The sequence below is a fragment of the Nymphalis io genome, chromosome Z (assembly GCF_905147045.1).
Source record: "Nymphalis io chromosome Z, ilAglIoxx1.1, whole genome shotgun sequence".
Taxonomy (NCBI): domain Eukaryota; kingdom Metazoa; phylum Arthropoda; class Insecta; order Lepidoptera; family Nymphalidae; genus Nymphalis; species Nymphalis io.
In genome coordinates this window covers 4,218,896-4,239,871 of record NC_065918.1, presented here as the reverse complement: position 1 = coordinate 4,239,871, position 20,976 = coordinate 4,218,896, and the positions used below count along the sequence as shown (strand labels likewise).

Genomic DNA, 20,976 nt, shown 5'->3' with positions numbered 1-20,976 from the left:
TGTGCGAATGACCGATATGTGCGATAAGCTTCTGGTGAAATGAGCTTGAAGGTAAAATAGCAACATAGAACTGCATCAAGACCAAAGCAGGCAACTTTAGCTATGATTACGAGAATAGGCTGAAGCATTTTATTCTCTTATCACGAGTCCCAGAGAAAGTCTGTCGGCACACCAAGGAACATAGAGCAATACTATACTAGTACAGATACTCAATCCCATACCAATATTTGAAAATCCCTAAATCGGGCTAGAGATGAGGGTCCTCCTGACTGGTCTAGGCCAGTCTGGGTACGGGCCTCGGGGTTGCCCCCCCTACCCGGGCTGCTCCTCCCCGACGGTTCATCCGTCGTGTCGTTATGTTTTGGCCCAAAGGGCCAGTGTCGTTGTGACCCAGTGGCTGTTTGTCCTGTATGGTTTAACGTTGTTCACGGGTGTTGTCGTCCTACCGTGTCTCCAGATCGTCGTCGTCCTCTTCACCGATGCCCGCATCGGAGCAGATGGTCGGCGACAGTAGGAGCTCACGAGGTAACGAACGGCCCTCAGGTGGTCTGGCATGAAGCGGTGCTATACCGTGGAGGTGTACGCTCGCACTGCTATCCGCCTTTGCGAATAGCGAGTGAGCGAGCTTGCGGACGAATTCCTCCACGGTGGGCGTCCTGGTGTCTCGATGAATGACGTCATTCCTGACGTACCTCGGAGCTCCTACAATCATACGCAGGCATCGGTTCTGTTGGATCTGAATCCTCCGCTTCTGGTACGCTGAGCAGAATGCGTACCAGGCGTGGGCCGCATACGTCAGGCGCGAGCGGACGTAGGCACCGTAGACCCTCAGTCTGGTCTTCATAGGAAGCCGCGAAGTGAAGAGGGTGTACAACTTAGACCGGGCAGCCGCGGCATGACTCACCACCTTGTTAACGGTGGGTATCATGCGCAGCCTGCGGTCCAAGTGACACCCCAAGTAACAGACTGAGGTCTGCCACTCCATGTCCTGGCCTCGGAAGGTGAGCCGACGCATCGGCTTGTCAGCACCGACAAGCAGAGCGGCCGTCTTACCAACGTTGACAGCCATCCTCCACTTGTCTAGCCAATCCGGTATCACATCCAACACACGGTGCATCCTGTTAATAGCGACGATCTGGTGGTAGGACGACGAGAAGTATGCGCTGTCGTCCGCGTACAGGGCCAGCATCACGTCCTCTTCACCCTCTCGCAGATGGTCGCGGAGGGTAGGGATGTCGTCCGTGTACACCGCGTATAGACGCGGCGACAGACAGCTACCCTGGGGTACTCCGGCTCGAATGGGGCGCGGTTGGGAATCCGCGCCTTCCACCGAGACATAAAAGCTTCGGCCTTCCAGAAACGACGCCACTACTCGCACATACGCGAGAGGCGCCGAGGTGATCAAGAGCTTAGCCAGGAGTCCGGCATGCCACACCCGGTCGAAGGCCTTCTCCATGTCGAGAAAGACCCCAACGGTGGGATGCCCTTTGTTACGCTCACTGGCTAAGTGGCTAAGGACTCTCGCCAGCTGGAGCGTCGTTGAGTGGTCGCTGCGGAATCCGAACTGCTCCTCGCGCAGGGGCAGGTAAGGCGCGAGTCTCCGCAGCAACAGACACTCGAACAGCTTGGCGATGTGCGAGAGTAGCGTGATAGGCCGATAGCCGGGAAGCGATGATCTTTCCCGGGTTTAGGGAGGGCGATGACCTTCCCTATCTTCCACGCCTCGAGGAAGTGTCCGGTCCGGAGTATCCCGTTGAATGTACTCGTGAGCGCTACGAGGAAGTTGTTGGGTAGCTGCATTAGCGCGGCGTTGGTAATTCCGTCGGGGCCTGGCGCCTTCCTCTTCGGTAGTCGGAAGACGGCCTTCCGCAGCTCGGACAGAGAGATAAAATCGTCTCCCTGGAGCGGCGGGATTGGGGCCGACAGGAATACCTCCACTTGTTTCTGGATCGCCGCGTAATGATGGACGACATCGGTTTTGGTTAAGTCCGGTGGGTTGGGGGTGAATTGGCCCTCCAAATATTCCGCCAGGATCTCTGCTCTGTCGCTGGCGGAATATCTTCTGTTACCCGCTCGATCTAGGAGCGGATAGACAGGCGAGTCATGTCCGGTGAGTTGTTTGCAGAGGTGGTACAGCGTCGTGTCATGCTCGGATGCTCGATCGATGGTGACCTCCTAGTAGTCATCCTCGAAAGCCACGAGTGCACGCGACACTTCCTCTGAAATCTTGTTGAGGTCACGCTTCACCCTCGGGCAGCGCGTTCGCGCCCAGAGTCGGCGAAGATCACGTTTCTTCCTCAGTTTCGCTCGGAGCGAGCTCGGCAGCTGGTCCTGACGACTTCTTGGCGTGCTTCCTTGAGAGGTGGCTACTTCTTTGGCTTTCTGGATCGCCTCAGAAATTTTAGAAGCAGCTCCTTCTACATCTTCAGTCGTCGTGATCGGGACCGTGAGCTCAAACTCCGAGAGCTCTGAGGAGTAGCGCCCCCAGTCAACCCGTAAACGTGGGGAACGGGGCACTATAAAGTCGCGCTGGAGGGCGATTGTGACCACTATTGGCAGGTGTTGCGTGTTGAGGTCATAATTAACCTCAACATCAACAGGTGCGTCTAGTCCGTGATGCAGCACGATGTCCAGGACGTCCGGCTGATACGTAGGGTTAGTCGGTATGTGGGTCGGCGTTCCTGGACCCAACACCGTAACCCTGTCTTTCGCTATCCTCGAGCAGGTGCCTACCCGCCTGGGTGATGACGCGCGAGCCCCAAGCGTGGTGCTTCGCGTTCAGATCACCCACGATCAGTGTAGGCAGCGGCGAGTCGATAAGCGTTTGGACATCGGTGCTGCAAAAAGTCTGTCCGGGGGGTTTGTAGGCGGCATACAGCAGAAGCTCCGTCTCACCAGCATGCACACGCACCCCCTGCGTACGTAGACTCACAAACGGTGCATGTGCAAGTTCTTCGTGTATGATGTCCCTCCTCACCAGGGCTGCAGTTCCTCTGACTGGGTAGCCCCGAAGAGAGACTTCATCTCGCCGATACACGAAGAAGTTCGGGATTCGGAGCTCAATTTCGGCCGAGAGCTTCGTCTCGCCCAGGAGGATTACATGTATATCCTGCGACTGGGCGAGTAGGGTCAGCTCCCGGACATGGCCTCGTAAGCCGCCTGGGTTCCAATATAAAATTCTCAGCTGGAATTAAGTTTCGCAAGCACGACGATTCCAGCTGAGATGGCAGGAATAATGTCCTGGCCTTGTGTATAAGCGACCAGGATCGCTGTCAGTGAAGACCCGGACAATGATGGTAGTGTCCGGGCCTTTCGCACTGGCCGAGGTTGTCATCTGCACAGGGGGAGGCGCTTCTTGCCTCTCCACCGGCCGCGTGGCGGCAGCCGGAGCGGATTTTGGCTCCGTCGCTGCCTTCCTGGGCTGCGGCGTCGATGCCGCCACAGGCTCAGTCCTGGCTGGCCTAGCTGCCCTTTTCTTCTTCCTCCTCTTCTTGCTAGGCTTCCGTAGAGGTTGGTCCCTGGCCGTCGGCTGGTTGGCTGGTGGCGCCAGAGTTGCTGGGGTCGCGAGCTTAGCTCGCTCCTCCGTGGTTGTCTTTGCGGTAGGCGGCCGTTTTGATTGATGATCGACTACTATCGTCGCTCTGGGTTCTGCGACGATAGGGCGACCGACCATCTGTCTAGGTGCTACCGGGGGTACACGCTCCTTGTCACCTTTTGACTGTGCTCTCGGTCCGTTCGGGCGAGAGGCGGGCACGTTGATGTCCCTCCTTCTTGCCATCTTTCTTGAAGACCGGGCACCTACGGTCCTTCGCTGTGTGCGCCTTGGCACAGTTTGCGCACGTTGGTGGATCGGAGATCGGCCTCGGACAGTCCCTTGCCAGGTGTTCGCCGGCGCAACGAACACACCTCTGTTGCCTATGGCAATTGGCCGAGGAATGGCCAAATGCCTGGCAGCGGTGGCATTGAGGTGGGCTCTTCGCGCCCCTCCAGGCCTCGACCAGCAAGCCGGGCATGCACAGGAGCTCAGTTATTTTGTATAGTCTTCTAAGCTCCTGCTCCTTCAGGTCCTTCAGGTGCTAAATCGAGCTAATTAGCGAGATATGTTTATTTCCTAAAATGCATAATAGATGGCGCAAGTGAGAATAGAAAAAAGGCGACATCTAGCACAGATACTCGTCAATGTGAAGGCAATTTTAGATGACGATAAAAGCTAATATAAAGTCATGTCTAGTGAAGCTAAGGTCTCATCACGTACAAAGTGAAATTAGTTAATTAATAGATGGCGTTGTATGTATGGTTTTGCTTTTATGTTCATGGTAAGATCAAAATAACAGTAATTCATATTAGTATTTTTTATTCGAAATGTAATTTTACATTTTTTTTACTGATTTCATTTTGTTCGTAATGAGACCCCATCAGGTTTTACTATGTCTGTGATTTTTGAGGTCTGAATAAGTGATGAATAGCACAGCACTAACGTGTTTTTATTCAATAATTCGTTTTTATAAAATCAAATAATTATTTAATGTATGATATATGAAGTAGAGCATGGTATGGTATATGATATGGTATTTTAACTTATACTGCGTGTGCTCATATAGCTATAGTTTGAGCTGAGCAATAAAACTCGCACTCTCGCAGCGCATTCCACACTTGCACTGCAGAGATTGGAAAAAAAGGTTAGCGGGTCGGTCTTAGGTTATTATAATGATTCCACGGTAGCATGCGAAAGCGATCCCGTGATGCTCCTCGTTAAGACGGAAGGGGTACTGCTGGTTTTTTAGTGGATATTCCGATGTTCGGGGCGCACTCGGCGCCTTGGACACCGGCGAGCCCCACACCTTACCCCCCACTGTTCCCGTTATACAAAAAAAAAGATTGCTATAATGAATCGTAACTATAGGTCCCATGAAGTTGAAGAGGGGCGAAAATAAAACATCGATTACACTTTATTGAATCATTTATACAGGTCTCATTTAAAACTCAGGGTACAAAGAAATGTAATGATACAGCGTAGCACTGTTTAAAATTAGACATAACAGTAGGAAAAGCTTCAGTCACACCAAATTTCAAAAACCGATGAAACAAGCGTTTTACTCGAAACAATACGACGAGAGACCAACTACACAAAAGTTAGTGATTTACACATATTTAAATGATATTATCTAATCAGAAACGCCAGTTGATTGGTTATTCGTCGAAAGTACCGAATTTGTTATTGAAACTGGGCCATTTTAAATACCAGGATTGATTTAATTGTTACTTCGCTGGCGCTGCTTTACAATGTGTAGATAAGTGCAGTTGGTCTATCGAAAAGTTTAACGAACGACAGGGAAAATGTACATCTATACTGTAAACTTATTAACGAAGCATTTAATTCAATTCGAACCATATTTGGTTTTGGTATTAACTAAAAAAAACCATTTAATTTGCTTTTTGTTGATGTTTTGTTTCGGCACTTCAAAATATGCCGATTTTTTAAATTCTACATGCTATTTTCTTAATGCCAATATAAATTCGACATCGCTTCATTCATAATTAAAATTCATACCGATACACAATAAAGTATTGTTTAACGGTTGAATATCTGAGTAAGTAATATCTTTGACGGACTGGCATATCGTCTTACACAGACACATAAGCACGAACGTAATATACTGATTTCGTCATATACAAAGAAGTTTTATGATATAAAAAAATACGTATAATCCACCAGAATTCCGAAATTGGGAATCACGTTGAAATTAAAAACATATTTAATTATTTTGGGATAAATTTGTGATAAATGCTTCGTTATTATGCTTACACTGAACATTGGTTAGAGATAGATGTTAAAGCGACAACGGTTTCTCATATAAACAGAATCATTCACACTTTTGGCGCAGACGCGTAATTATGATTCTTTAAAGAAATACAATCGCCGACTTTAGTGTTTACACGGGTCGACAATGTATAGACAAATATCTATTATGTAAGCTAGTCGGGATCTTAATGTTATGTGGTACAGCTGTACGCTAATGGCTCTATATTTACGGTGAATTTATAAGCGATTTATAAGTTTACGGCAGTGTTTTGTGAATTGAGTCGTTTGTTTTGAGGCATTTTATAGAGCATTGTGCTTTGAATGCTTTTTTATTAATTGCCAAAAATTTATATTTATGAATATATTATGTCTATATTTGAAATTGCAATAACATCATGTCATGATTTCTTAAAATTTAGTAGGTATACATTTTGATAAATTCAAGTCAGTAGTTTCAGCGTAAATAAGTTTATTTTTTAATTTCATTGGCACATGGTCCTAATTTTGAGCTGTACCACATAAGCATTTATTAATACTGGCACAATTTTCGTGAAAGAAATGAAGGGTATAACAACGGTGCCAACAACGACCTCACGTATAATAAGTATAGTAGGAAATACTGTTTTTCTATCATCTTACAATTTCTATGTGCATTAATATAATCGTATTAGTTTTATTTTCCAAAAATACCACATATTACATTTACGTATAGGTTACGAGACGAACAGATTATTATCAAACTAGGACACGCTCTAAAAAGGCTTTCAATGATCGAAGTGTCAGAGCAACTATAAGCCATATTCAACTCTTTTGTGAAATTACCAAGATGCAATAAGTGGTCTTCTTGAAAAGACTCTTTTTTTACATTCACACCTACTAACGGACACAGATGTTATGTTACGTATGACAATAATATTTCAAAATGCACATTTATGTTTTACACAAGGTCGCCCGCACTTACATTAAACAATTAATTACCAAAGAAAAACAAAGTGATTTCTAAAAATCATCTGTCAGGTCGAAGGTTTATATGAATTCCAAAACTCCATAAAATTCTTGCTCCTTCCATAGTAACTATAGCTAACAAGGTATGGTATCGTATACCATATATTGAAATAGGGAACATGTTCAAGGCTTCCCGAACGCAATAAATATCTTACGTTATTAAAATTTTTACTTCTGAAAAAATATATTTACCATAAATAAAGGAATGTTAAAGCTTAAAATAATTTATTGTTTAATTGAATTTTGTAAAGCCTCAGAAATTATATTATAACAAACATCGCATTGTCAGGTACCGATATAACGGAGAACATTAACATTTTACTTAATATAAGTTTTTGTTGGCCAATTAGTGAATCTATGTTATATTAACGTACTATAGGAGCTATAAAATGGCTTTGGCCATTACACCTATTTATCTAATAATACTGGATGGACATTAAATATAATAAATTATCGCGAAATTCAGTTAACTTCATAAGATCTCTGGTAAGTATACTATTCGAAAAGCTCTTAATATTATAAAACCTTATATAATTTTTATGTATTTGTAAGTGGGTTAATAATTACGAACTAGAGAATTCGTTCAATTTAATTTAATCTTATGTGAATTGAGATGAATACTCGAATGCGGTGTTAAATTTTCAAAAATCGAAACAATAGACAAGCACTTATTAGTAACAATCAGCAAAATTGCATTTTAATTTATTATTATATAAGTTTAACTAAAAAAATATTAATAAATATGCCAATCAAGCACATTATAATAGCTATTTCATTAAAGATCAAAAAATTTTAAAAATACCTCTAAAACATTTATGATGTAAGTAAAATTAAAGAAATATAAAAATTGAAAGATAATTTACGGCTAATTAAATGTTAGTATTTTTTGATAGTATCATTAGTAATATGAACACGCTTCAATCTGGACGGAGAGGGATAAGAAAAAATTTAAATTTTGTTTAATTTGCATATCATACTGTTCCAGATTCGGTAAACTTTCAAGATTAATTCCCTCAGATTCGTAACCTCGTTAGGGTGCTGTTATACAAGAATAATCTAAAACGATTGCTCGAGAAAAGCACACGTAACTTTTTGAGGTTAAAACGTACTTAGTATCAACTTTCGTCATTCGTAATAATTATCCGAAACAATGTGATATACGTTTAGTAGTTTAATAGAAAACCCTCTGCGTTGTATCGAAAATTTGAATAAAGCATATAAATATACATCAAAGCTCCTAGTTTTAAAAATACCCCTCGTAAACCGCAAACAATATAGGCGGGTCCCATTAGAGTTTTAGAATTCATCAAAACGTTTCGACCGAATAAGTTACCTCGCCGAAACACTCAAGCAAAATATGCATATATATATAAAATAATTTTAGATAATCCACACTACTAAAAGATTTGCGGATATATCCTACATATAAATCTTAAAATAAATACAATATACAGATAAAATTACGATTACAATTTTATACGACCGTATCGACTACGGCCTCTCTCACGAAATGAATACCTTCAGACTCGGATGTTGATTTAAAATTTTGCAAACTGCTTTCCTAACTACAAATTTTGATATTTCTCGAGTAGGAGGGGAAAAAAAGATTCCTTCAGCGAAACCTATGTGGTTTATCTAACTACAATATTGAATATTGTTGAATATACATTGTATTACTATTAACGTAAACATCTAGATAAATAGATATAGCTTAAGTCTTTTACACTGAAATAGATTATACTTGAATTTGATTATATGTGAATGCGTATAATGAAATTCCCGTTCTAAATTTTTAGTCGTAGTTTTTGTAAAATAAATATTATTTATAATTTTGTTTTCGAATCACTCTACGAACTGGGACACGTAATTAATAGTATTTTTTGCGATTATTTACACAAAAAACACGTGCAGATTATTGATTTGATTATTTAAATAAGTAATTAAAATTCCAATGTAATGTAAATGAAAGGATTAAGACACCAAACTAATCTAATAAAACATATATAAATGGTCAGTTACTTATATTTTATTTTTTTGGTCGCATCGGGCCCATGTTTAATCACGCCTATATAATTAATATATATATATGTATAATTATATACCTACTATCGAGTGATAACGATAATTCAACCGAAAACAAATGTACTGCGATTTTGGCCAACACGAGTAATTTACACTTTCAACATCTCATGACTTGTAAGGTATTTGTAAGAAAGATTATAAAATATTAATGTAATATAAATGTTTATTTAGTATAAACATTTATATTACATTAATATATATATAAGAGTATTTAAGGTTAAGTAAGATTTAATTTTCGATAAAAACGATAATTCTGTAATTTAAGTCTAACTCATAACGAATCAATATTGACGAAGAAGGAATAATAGGACGAAGAATAATTAATAAGACATTAAAGATATAAAGTCACATTTCGTCAACAACCTGTACCCGCGCAGTAATCAGTAAGCCTTCATGGACCCGTTTGCTGGTTTTGTTTTGATAGTACACAACATGATTGTTCTACACTTAACAGTATTAACATCGACACATCTAATAATATATTGTAACAACCTCGCCCGCCTTAAATACAAAGTCTTTCGAACTCATTATATTTTTATGAATCCTACTACATTCGTTAAAAACTTATTACTCTCAAACACCTTCCTGACCCGTCTTACTATTTCAATTGTTTAAAAGTAACAATTGGTTGAGGGCGCGTTTAATTGAATATGGATAATGAATAATATCTGCATTGCGTTTGTGCCTTTCATTTCTATTTGTGTAATAATTATTATGATATATCAACCAATTGATGCTTTAAAAACGTTAACTTTAATCACAACATGAATGAAAATTTTAACTTTATTAATTTAAATTATCTAATAATAAATCCTACAAGATGCGATGTGAGCTATATTCCGAACAACTCCATTACAATCTGTCAATTTGCAGGATTAATTACTAACTACAGTTATTGAAAAAAGAAATACAAACATCAGTTATAATTACAATTGAAAATAGAATTATTAAACAAACGGGTATAAAAACTATAGAGAATTATTAGATTAATAGAGAACAAATTTTTATAATTATTACGTAACATAAGATATGAAATTGACAGATTTATTTGATGTTTACTTTAAAGTCTATATTGCTCCAAGATATGTATTTTAACATTCCATTGAGATCTATTGAAACCTTATTAAAGTCCATTATTATATCAAAAATGCTAATGGCACGATATACACGCTAGATTAGTCTTGATTTTAGTAAAGGTTTTAATAAACCGCAAGAAAAACTTAGCGTGTACACCGAACCTAATTTGTAAGTAGTAAAGTGAATATAACATATACACTAAATTAATTATACCTATGTATAGCTACAATCTTATTGGCATATTTGTGAAATAAAGCGCATTGATCGTCTATTGATACTTATAACTTCCTTTAATTTATTTAGTGCTTGTTGATTGAAATCTCATGTAAGTCTACGTCGTGTCCTCTCCTTAAAATACGGTAATAAGCCTCAAAGTGACAGTCAAAGCGTCTATTACATTGAGAATGTAGATCTATTTAAATCCTTATGTAATATATTGCATACACTCTAACACTGATATATAAACACAAATTGTCTTACGCTGTTTCTCAATCTATGTGTAATACTTGGCAGCGTTATGTTAATACAGCTTATATAACTTACCACACAATGTCTATAAACAGGTATTGCGCATTATTGCACTATATTGATAACAGTTTATATATAATTCTGTCTTTTACACGGCCACTTCGCGGTCACTGAATTTATCGACGCGAGTAACGAATCTCTGATAGGAATATATATATTGTTGTACATACGCTTTTTGGTCAGTTAAGTTCGCCTTGTGTTCATTTTAAATTGATTATAGATAAACAAGTTTACAATTAAAACGAAATTGGCGCCCATTTTTATCTGGACTTACGTATGTAGACACTATCTCTAATTCTAATCTAGGGCATTAATATCATGTGTTTTAATTAAAATGTTTAAACTCTATGAAATGTGTATTAATGATATGATACAAATTATTTCAATGATTACTATAACTAACAATAATTTACAATGCACAAAATTTTTATAATATCGGCCATTATTGATAACTTGTTGATGCAAATTTCAAGACTTTAATTAGCAAATGAATTCGAAGAATAATTAAGTAATCGAAACCAATCACGTCAACACCTTTAGGGAAGAAGAAGTATTTCGAAAATAATCGCGTTAACAGGCTTAGGAAAGTATGACAGAACAATAATTTTGATTTATTAAATAAATTACAATACTTTCGAAACTGCAATGCTTGTAGATATTGTTCGTTATGGACATAGTGTTCCAGACTCAGACTTTAAGAAGCCCACTGAGAGACGTAAAAGTATGAAATTGACAAGTAGACAAGAATCTCATGGGCTTAGAAAAGCCGAGAGAAATAAGTATGTTTTGGCCGTTATCTTATCAATAATTCGAATAATAAACACATTTGGTAATAAAATCACTTCTTATTGGATATGTCTATAATATTAAAAGGTAATATGCTTATAGTAATATCCTTTCTCATTATTAGCGACATTGTATAAATCACGCAAGGCAAAAGAGTTCTTAAAATGTTCGATTCTTACACAGTTCTTAAAGAAATTGTATACATCCATATATGATTACAATTTTACGAACAACATTTTAAAATTTAATTTGAACCGTTTGCCTGACGAAATTCTGCAAAACCGATGTTGTAACGAAGTGCTGTCACTAACATTTCTTTGTTCACAACCATCCTGTATTGTATACTTAACGAATAAAGCTTTTAAATACTGTAACATATAAGACACATCAATAAGCAGAATAATATAAACCTATGAGTAAATATTAAACTACGGTGCTAGTTGCTGTTAGGCGGCCGAGGCTGTTTCAACATTAAGTCGGAACGGGTCGGGATCACGGCCGTGTCTCACGAGGCTTATACATTGGCAATCTTTACAACATACGACATTAATCTTACGACTACATTCCTGACCACACGAGGTTGATTAATATTTTTAAAAAACAACCTCATTCTGAATACTTTTACGACCGCGTTTCACCGGACCTTAAATCCAACCGAAAATTTTATAATAGAAAAGTATTTTGATTGAGTCCATTAAAGCGATTGTCTACTACGGTACGAGATTAGCGACAAGGCACATAGGCCCGACCTGATGCTGAATATCGGTTTATTGGATTTTCCGTGAAATTATTGTATGCGAGAGAAATTTATATTTCGGCGTTAAATCCATTCGATGCGTTCAGTCTTTAGTCGTACTCGTACCTTTTGGTAGATTCTACGGTCTCTACATCTTTATATCGGCTCTGTCCTCGAAGTGGACTAACTCGGTATCTGAATTTCAATTTTAAATAAATAGTTGCGTAGCCAAGTAGGCTTTTTAAATGATTTCTTGCGTCACCTCGAGTTTGTAGTAGTATCAAGCGCGAGTGATTGGACTGGGTCGTAGAGACGACACCACGTTCACTTCGCGAGAGTCAAGTCATTTTATGCATCAGGCGCATTACGAATGCATGTAAGTATTACAAATGTGGCCTCACTGGAAGCTATCGCCTCACAAAGTGATTTATAATAGGCCTATTTGAATACATATAAGTCATCAGTAGTATAATTCCTAATATTACATGTGTACCGAATTGTATAAATTATTAGTGTACGAAGCGGTTTGTAAGCTTTCTGGGTTTATTTACAATAAGGGCCGAGGCGAAATGCACTCATTGTTGGTACAAGCGTATTCAAAGATATTATTTATATAAGGTAGGTCGTTAAAAACTTGATTTCTAGTATTTGTTTAAAACTAAAGGATCGCTCGAAATCGAAGCATCTATAAATAGTTCATAAGTGTGTGACAACGCCGTGGGCGTGCATCCTTGCGTGCAGGCGTCGCGCGGCAGCGTCGCCTACGCGGTCAGAGGGCGGCAGGTGTGCGGCAGGCGTGCGGCGGGCGCGACGCTCACACGTGACACGCGGGCGGCGAGCGCGCGGGTAGCCGACCGCGCCATACGGCATGCGCGAGCTCGCCGTCCTCCCGGCACGCCTTACCTGAAATTCATGAAGCCCACGTTAATAGTTTTAATAACTGGATAGATATATAAAAGTATTTTTGATTATATTTTACGTTTTTCTTGTTAAAGCTCCATTACTAATTCAACTTACAGTAAATCAACGTTTTTTTGTCAACGCACATGTTGCTATCGTCTTTAATTTTTAGAGATAATTTTGCCAATGAATTAACAAACATTAAAATTCAATGTTAAAAATGATTAAAAATTATATTTTTAATTAAAAGTAATATTTATATCGAACACACTCATTTGGCACATAAATTAAACATATATTTATCTACAACAGTGACTTTTGTCTATGATGTGTTACTTAGCGTACTTTTTAAACTAACAGATGAAACAGTGAATACAACATTGTCTATGGAAGGGGGTCGTCACAAAGCCATGCCAGTATTGACAGGACTGCACATAATAACGCAATACTCACGGTATACCATCACAACGATTATGCCAATTGTATAATCATTCTCGATTTGCGTTGAGCAGCCAGTTTACACTAAGCTCGATTTTCTATTCAGCTTGTTTAAATTAAAACAGAGTCCTTCAGAATGGATGTATTTGTTTAAATACTCATAATGTTATGTTTCGAATTTGGCATTATCAACAACATGTGCAAGCATATAATTATATGTTTTCTAATGTACCTAATAAACAACGACTTATGCGCAGTATGTTTAAATCAATTTAAAGATCTTTATTACTACTCAAAGAACATAAATGTACCAACAAAGAAAACCAAGCTTGTCATGTAAACTAGCGTAACTTCGAGCAAGGTTCGAGAGATTTCATGCGAATTTTGATACCCTACTAGACATAAGAACACAATTCAATATATTAGCTACCACTTCAACATATAACTAAACCACAAACATTATGCTGCAAGAAATAAGGTATAATTTTAGTTCTCAGTATCTGAGATATTACGTCAAGCAAATGCCAATCGGTAGAGTAGATATAAATCAAGTTGAGTGTACGGAGTGATTTATTAATTTAGTGCGAAGACTGGGATCACATTTTTTTTGATAACACAACACATTCAATCGGACGAACACTTATTTAACAGTAAAAACAAAAAAAAAAAGAAAACGAAAACAAAGTTTTAAACGTCTATGTATTGAATATTAACCCCCGACGACTCGACGAGAGATACTGCTTACGTTCGTTATAAAGTCAAGTTAATGCATAAGAGAGCTTCTGAATTTGTTAATCGATAGCCTCGTCGGGGTTTAAAGTTAGTACCACGTGCCGATGTCAAAACGTCTTCGCCAGTTTTCAACAAAACAAAGTATTATATTTACATTTCTTCACAGACATAGAGGATTTATCAGTATTGTTCTCATTGCAAGGATACCAAATGTGAACAACATTAATTCAACTTGTCTTTATTCGATTTGCTTGCTAGTGTTAACGGTACGCATTATTCTATTAGAGTGATTGCGTTATCGTATATTATTCACTATCCATTGCGGTTTTTGTTGAACGTGCCGGGCGAGTGTATGTTGTTTTACCTTCATACTTAACGCAAATAATAATAATTACTCTCACGTTATTTAAAAAATGCAATTTCTATTTGATTACTGCAATAAAACATCGCAATTTCACATAAAATTTTGCCAAATTTTGACATACATTTAGGTTTTCCATTTTTATAATTTATTAATACCAAAGGTACATATTTAAACTTATAGATATTAATTTTGATTTACAGAATACAGATGATAGACATCAAACAAAACGTGAATAAAACGTAATATTTTATTTAGCTAAATAATTATTATTGTTCACAATCCGCACTCACGTCCACAAAAACACGCAAAATACTCAAACGTAAAATACAGCATGAAACCCCGTGAATTAATAAATAATAAAATGTATGATTAAAATTACCAATAAAACTATTGTAACCGATAAAAAGTACTCTCGATAATTGAAAACCAAGAAAAAATATTGAAATGAACGAATGAGTTTATTTCGCGTCACTCAATTGCTGTCACAACGTAAACGGTAGGAACAAACCGTGACGTAGTGCATAGTCCTACCTCTAAATCTGTGATATTCTGTAAAATACTCTAGTAAAATATAGACAGACGTTTCAACTTCGTTTCGGTATTATTTAATACAAAACTAAAGCCAGACACGGGACAGAGGGACATGATAACGAATGGATGAGATAGAGACACCGCATACCTGCATACAAAAAAAACAATCTCCATTTAACACACCAACAAATTAAGGCTAGCGGGGTCCCAGTCTAAAGCCGAAGTTCTATGAAAAAGATATAAAATAAACACAAAGTAATTAAATACGCCGGTTGCTTTTTGATAGATCTACGGCAAGAAGTTTTCATGCTAATTACGTTTTCTGTTGACTAACTTACAATTTAAGACTGTCCCGGGTTATGATGTATGTCTACGGTGACTGAAGAAACGAAAAATGCATTAATGCTTATAATTAAATTACAAAATAAAATTTTGAAAGATGTGATGTGATCTTAATTCTTATTAGAAATCAATTCACACTTCGATTAATTATTTTATAACTACATTTTTTTCTATGCCTTGTACATAAATATGTGAATGTAGCACGAATGAAAAACCCGGACAGGTTTGGAAAAGTTTATATTATTTTCTTATAAATGGAGAAAGAATACACAATTAAGTGCATACAAATGTTAACTGTTGGAGTTTTTTGTTACTTTATAAAAGTTTTATTCATAAACTTTTATCAGAAGCGTAATGCATCAAATAGGCTATTCATTAATAAAATATAACAGTTGGTTTTTAACATGTTATTTTTCATTAATTATAGCTCTACAGTTACGAAAAATAAATATTTTTAGATAATTAAGAATAATAATAGCTTATTAAAACTTTCATTATATATGTAATAATATGAATGGTAAAATAAATAAAGAGGCGCTGTTACAAGCTAGTATTAAACTTTAAATGTTGTTAATAGTTTCCCTGAGCTAAGAGAGAAATACACCATTAATATAAATAAAAAGAAAATACAAAAATGTATGGTATTGCAAAGTATGAACGTAAAAATGAACCTTTTTAGTCGAGTCCTATTTATATTATGGAAACGCGGTTATTTAAATGATCGCCTTCACGGCTGTCGTCCACACAAGAAGCTCAGACATGTGACATAATAGGCGCAATGCAGCAGGCGCGATAAATCGCTTACGTGAATATCATATTCTTTATACTGCTACAAATTCACGTAGCAACGTAACTTATTTTATTCTTTAACTTGGTAAAGCGTGCAGTGACCTTCCAATTATTTGTTCATGTCTTTTTATTAAATAACCGCATATTATAGGAAGATATTTTTTTCAAATTAATTACTATTTTATAAAATAAATGTAAAATAAGTAAGTAAAGTGATAGTTGTCACAAACTGCTTAAAGTAATATAAAACTGGGGGTGATGTGGGACAAGATCGTGTCGTGCTCAGCACGTGACGGGTCGTCGGGCAGCGGGTGTGACGTCACGGGTGTGCTGCGGGCTATCGATCACCCCCTTCCATTCACGTCACGATCGAAGAGGCTGCATCACGCCGTGTCACTGACATAAGCCATTCACTTCAGTCTGTTCGGTGTTGCCGTCTGCGCTATGCCTTCCAGCGCCCCTCACAAAATATAATGTCCGGAGTGAATTGCGAGATCTCTAAGTAATGTATAATTTTATTTTTGTTGAATTAATGTTTTACTATGATGTATTTTATAGTGGTTTGTATTTATTTAAATTATTTTGATTAATTATCGCTGCGATGATCGAATACTATTTAATATTATGAGTTTTGTATTGTGAAGAATTTTTTAAGTTTACGTTATGATAAAATATACATATAATACTATAAAATATATATAATTGCTACCTTTGTCGTTTGCTCTTCATTTATCACAATTAACATGATTTAAAAATCTGAAATCTTATCTGAAAACAATAATCACATTCTATGAATACATGATGGCTATTAGAAAAGTACTGTATAAATTGATAAATATTTACTGTACCCACATTTCAGGTGTCCAATGATTAAAAATGATATGATGACTAATACAGTTCATAATGCTCTCTAAGTCTCAATAATATCATTTGTGTGTGTGTTGTGGAATTTTGAATTGATACTTACTCGTTGGTCAGACGTCTGTCTCCAAGGCTTCAGCGCCCGAAGCGGCGTGCAAGTGGTTAACGCGCACATTGCAAATTGTGCGCCTGCGCAGCTCGCCGCGGCGGTTGTCAGGCGCATTCGCGTTTGCGCGTTTCGCCTGACGCGCTTGTCGCTTCTGCAGTTCTTGCTGCTTTAGCTGGTTTAAGTTGATTACTTGTCACAGTTATATCGTGTTGCGGAGTAACATGTTTATGTTACGGCCATTCTTTCATTTTTCGTTTGAACGTACGTACGTTGAAATGAAAAATGTGCTATAATAACTTTAGCCACTTACTTGAAGAGTATATTTACATATGTAATACAATCGCAATGCTGTGATATACCTGAAATGAATAATGCTTCGAGCTATTTATAATAGAAGTGGATGATTGGCATAAGTGATTAAAACCGTACTTGGTTCAAGCGCAGTAAATCCTGGTGTTCTAACGCGGCGATGTCGTCGACGTTCCCTGCAGCTTCCATAGTAGCTTGCTGTTCCAGGAGAAGGCGTTCCTCCTCACGAAGCCGACGCATGTTGCTCTCTAGATTAGCCGGATCTGCCGCTAAGGCCGAGTCCTCTAATTCCATCATTTCGGACGATGAGTCATCGCTTACTGATGATTTCTTAATGGGTCCTGAAACTGTTTACAACATTCGTTATGATCTCTGTAGATAACATATTGTAACTCATTACCAGTTCCAAATGTTGTTAAGAAGGGACCTCAAAGGTCGTTGAACAACGTATGACGTCAACTGACGCCTGTAAATACCATTACCAAAGCTATTGAAGTTATTAATTTTAGCATCATATTAATTTAAATTTGATCATCATGATTTTGTACATTTGAACCCAGGATACATTCGATCAAAGTGATTACTCGGAAAAAACTTATGAGAATAAACTGGAGTATCTATTGAAAAAGAAAGGGAGTGACGTGTGTTATGAGAAGAGTAGATTTCCTTGATTATTATTTGTTTTATTATTCTCCTCTTGTGGTTAAGTGTATTACATGCTTTCTTTATTTAATATTATAGATACATTTAAAAATGTACAAAATTACAAGAAAATAATTTAATTCTTCCATTATTTTTTTTTCTAACATTACATATAAACACTGACGTAACATAGTTTCAAAAGGTCCTATCTTAAGAGCATTTGGTACAGATAATATAAGCTATAAAACTTTAGCAATATCAAAGCTCATACGCTGTTATTATATGCGGTAGCATTTACTTTTTAATGGATTTATAGAATAAAATATCATAAAGCCAGATGGTAACAATGAAAAAAAGGAGTTTTACAAATGCAATTAAGGCACTACTTTTGTTGTCTTGTAAAACAATGAATAGTTGTTTTTAAAAACACAGCTCCTGTTTACTTCAACTTTTTGAATTTATATTACGAAGAAGAAAACGTAATAATTTTACACTTGAAACATAGAATAAAAGAACTAAAAGACTGTTTCGTTCTTCGATCATTTAGTTATTAGTTTTAGTTTATTATATTTAGTATTATTTAGTTATTATTTAGATTACGTTTTGGAGTGAATATTCATAGTATAATTATTATAACTGGCCCGCGATTGCATATAAAATAGTTTCAGACAATATTGATAGTGAAGGACATTATCGATACTTTATGTAGGCCGAAAGACATTCATTTTTAATGTTTTGTGTTTTTATTGTTCGTTTAATAACGAATAAATTATAAAAAAATATCTTAAGATCCAAATTAAACTGTATATTATAGAAAAAATAGTTTATTTATTATAGAAAATATAAATCAATTACACATTGATTATCGTGAAGACAATTTAAAAATTGTCGATATAATATCGTCGATTTTTCTTACGTCTGAGATACGACTTTCTGAAGCATCGATATTTGAAAAACGATAAATAAGTGTATTGCATCTTTATTACTGTCTATAAAATGGGTAAAATGCGATAAACATGAACGAGCGGCGAGATGTTTATTTAATGAAAGGAACATGGAGAGTGCAGACGGCTTTCACTTTCGTTTTCCCGATATTCACTACGTTATGTTTTCTAAACAGAGACACGTGACATGCTTACAAACATTTACGTTACCAAAATGTAAATATAAGCCCTGCGGCTTAGATATTATGTATTAATTATATAATTGTTTTTTTAATTACAAATATTCATGTATTAAAATTTTGAAAATGAGAATTTTGGTATAATTTTCTAACCTACACTACTTCTTATTAAGCATTGTACTTATAAAAACTCTAATCAAATAGCCTATAGGAGAGCGTCTAAGTAATATTTTATATCCAAGCTTTCATTTGATGTTCGTGAAAGTAAACTATTTATACATTACCAGTCAGTTTAATTTGAACTATAAATATTATATGTTACCGAAATGTAAAAAGCATAATTAAATAAAAATGTTAACAACAATAAAAAAATCATTAAACAGAAAAAGAGGTAAAAAACAGAATGTAATTACAGGCAAAATAAATAAGCAAACATAATAAAAAAAAAACTTACTTCAGACAGCGCAAAGCTGAATAAGGTGCTTAAAATTAAATAAAAAATAAGGTTTTTAAACCGAAGTATAGTTTATGAAACAATTTTTAATATTTTTTTCGAATTCACTTTGAAGTTGAGTTTTAATACCGTATATATATATATATATATATATATATATATATATATATATATATATATATATATATATATATATATACCGTATAGTAATGTGAAATAAAATAATTTCTTTATGTGTATAAATCTGCCCACAATGATATTTTTACCATATTGAGTCGTTCTTTTTCATACATTTGTAAGCACCAATAAACCTGCACTTTATCTGAACAAAGTGCCCGTTACCTACACGATGAAAAATAAAATAAGAATTGAATTGCTACGAGGAAAACTTCGCTACGTCTTATCTATTCTTTGAAAAGGAGCTTAAGATATTGCGGTCGAAAGAAATAAAACGACGGCTTACTTCCCAACGGGCATGGAAATGTTTGAGAACAGTTTAAGCTGCTTTAAACTGGTTTGCCGCGCTACCGTCTTTTTATTATCAGTTCAACAGAATGTTACTTAATAGTTGAATAATTGTTTCACGGCCTTAAAAGGTATTAAAATTATGTAACTGTTTCGAAGTGCTAAACAAAAAAGGCAAGCATTGTAGAATGCGATTAAAATTCTATTATCTTCAAATAAAATAACATCGCAAACGTAAATAAGAACAAAATAAACAATAACTTCTGATGTGGCATCTTCATATAACTTATGCTAATATTTACATGAACACTGCACTTCTGGCCTTATCATAATATCACAAAAATCGTCTCTATCGATAAAATCTATTCCGCACTAAACAAACAAACGCACAACACTATATAGTCAATGATCACCGCAGAACTCGTCTCGCTCATCGTCCTTCCCACCTGAAAGTATTCAAAATGAACTTAAAAGAAATAAATAAAAGGAAAAAGCAAAACGTGCACATTAAATCGTAGCAGCTTTTGCATGCTGAAATGAAATTAAAGATAGAGGAATGACTATGGGAAATAAACAAGAAATTGTTTCGTGTTTGATAATCGCACGTTCGTTTACATTAAGCCGCCTTCACACAAGTCGATTTTAGTTGATCAATTGAAAGCAATTTTAATCGTCTGACAAACTTTCAATCCTATTAAAATAACATTTTCATTTTTTAATACAAATATTTAATAAGAATTCGCCGTTTATTGATTTAGTTTTTCATGATTTTATTTAATTATATTTTTCTTAGCAAAGATTTTTCATAGTTTTTATTAAGAAATATTGGTCAACTATAATCGCACCGTACAAAGTTTATAGGTTTTATATGACTTCAAATTAATACAACATTTCAATGTT

General features: G+C 36.5%; 1 protein-coding gene across 3 annotated transcripts in view; it reads right to left on the bottom strand.

Annotated features, from left to right (window-relative positions):
* Positions 1-9,916: 9,916 nt before the first annotated feature.
* LOC126780339 (potassium voltage-gated channel protein Shaker) overlaps positions 9,917-20,976 on the bottom strand; it is a 132,720-nt gene continuing 121,660 nt past the window's right edge. Inside the window, exons 8-11 of one of the 3 annotated variants that reach the window (XM_050504726.1) lie at positions 17,513-17,739; positions 17,081-17,255; positions 15,321-15,361; positions 9,917-12,920 (exon numbers count right to left, since the gene is read on the bottom strand). In XM_050504726.1, coding sequence (XP_050360683.1) covers positions 17,088-17,255; positions 17,513-17,739 — 395 coding nt within the window. In that variant the 3' untranslated portion in view covers positions 9,917-12,920; positions 15,321-15,361; positions 17,081-17,087. Of the gene's footprint in view, positions 12,921-15,320; positions 15,362-17,080; positions 17,256-17,512; positions 17,740-19,876; positions 20,523-20,976 lie in introns of those variants that run through there. The other 2 variants (XM_050504727.1, XM_050504728.1) reach the window with 2 other exon arrangements.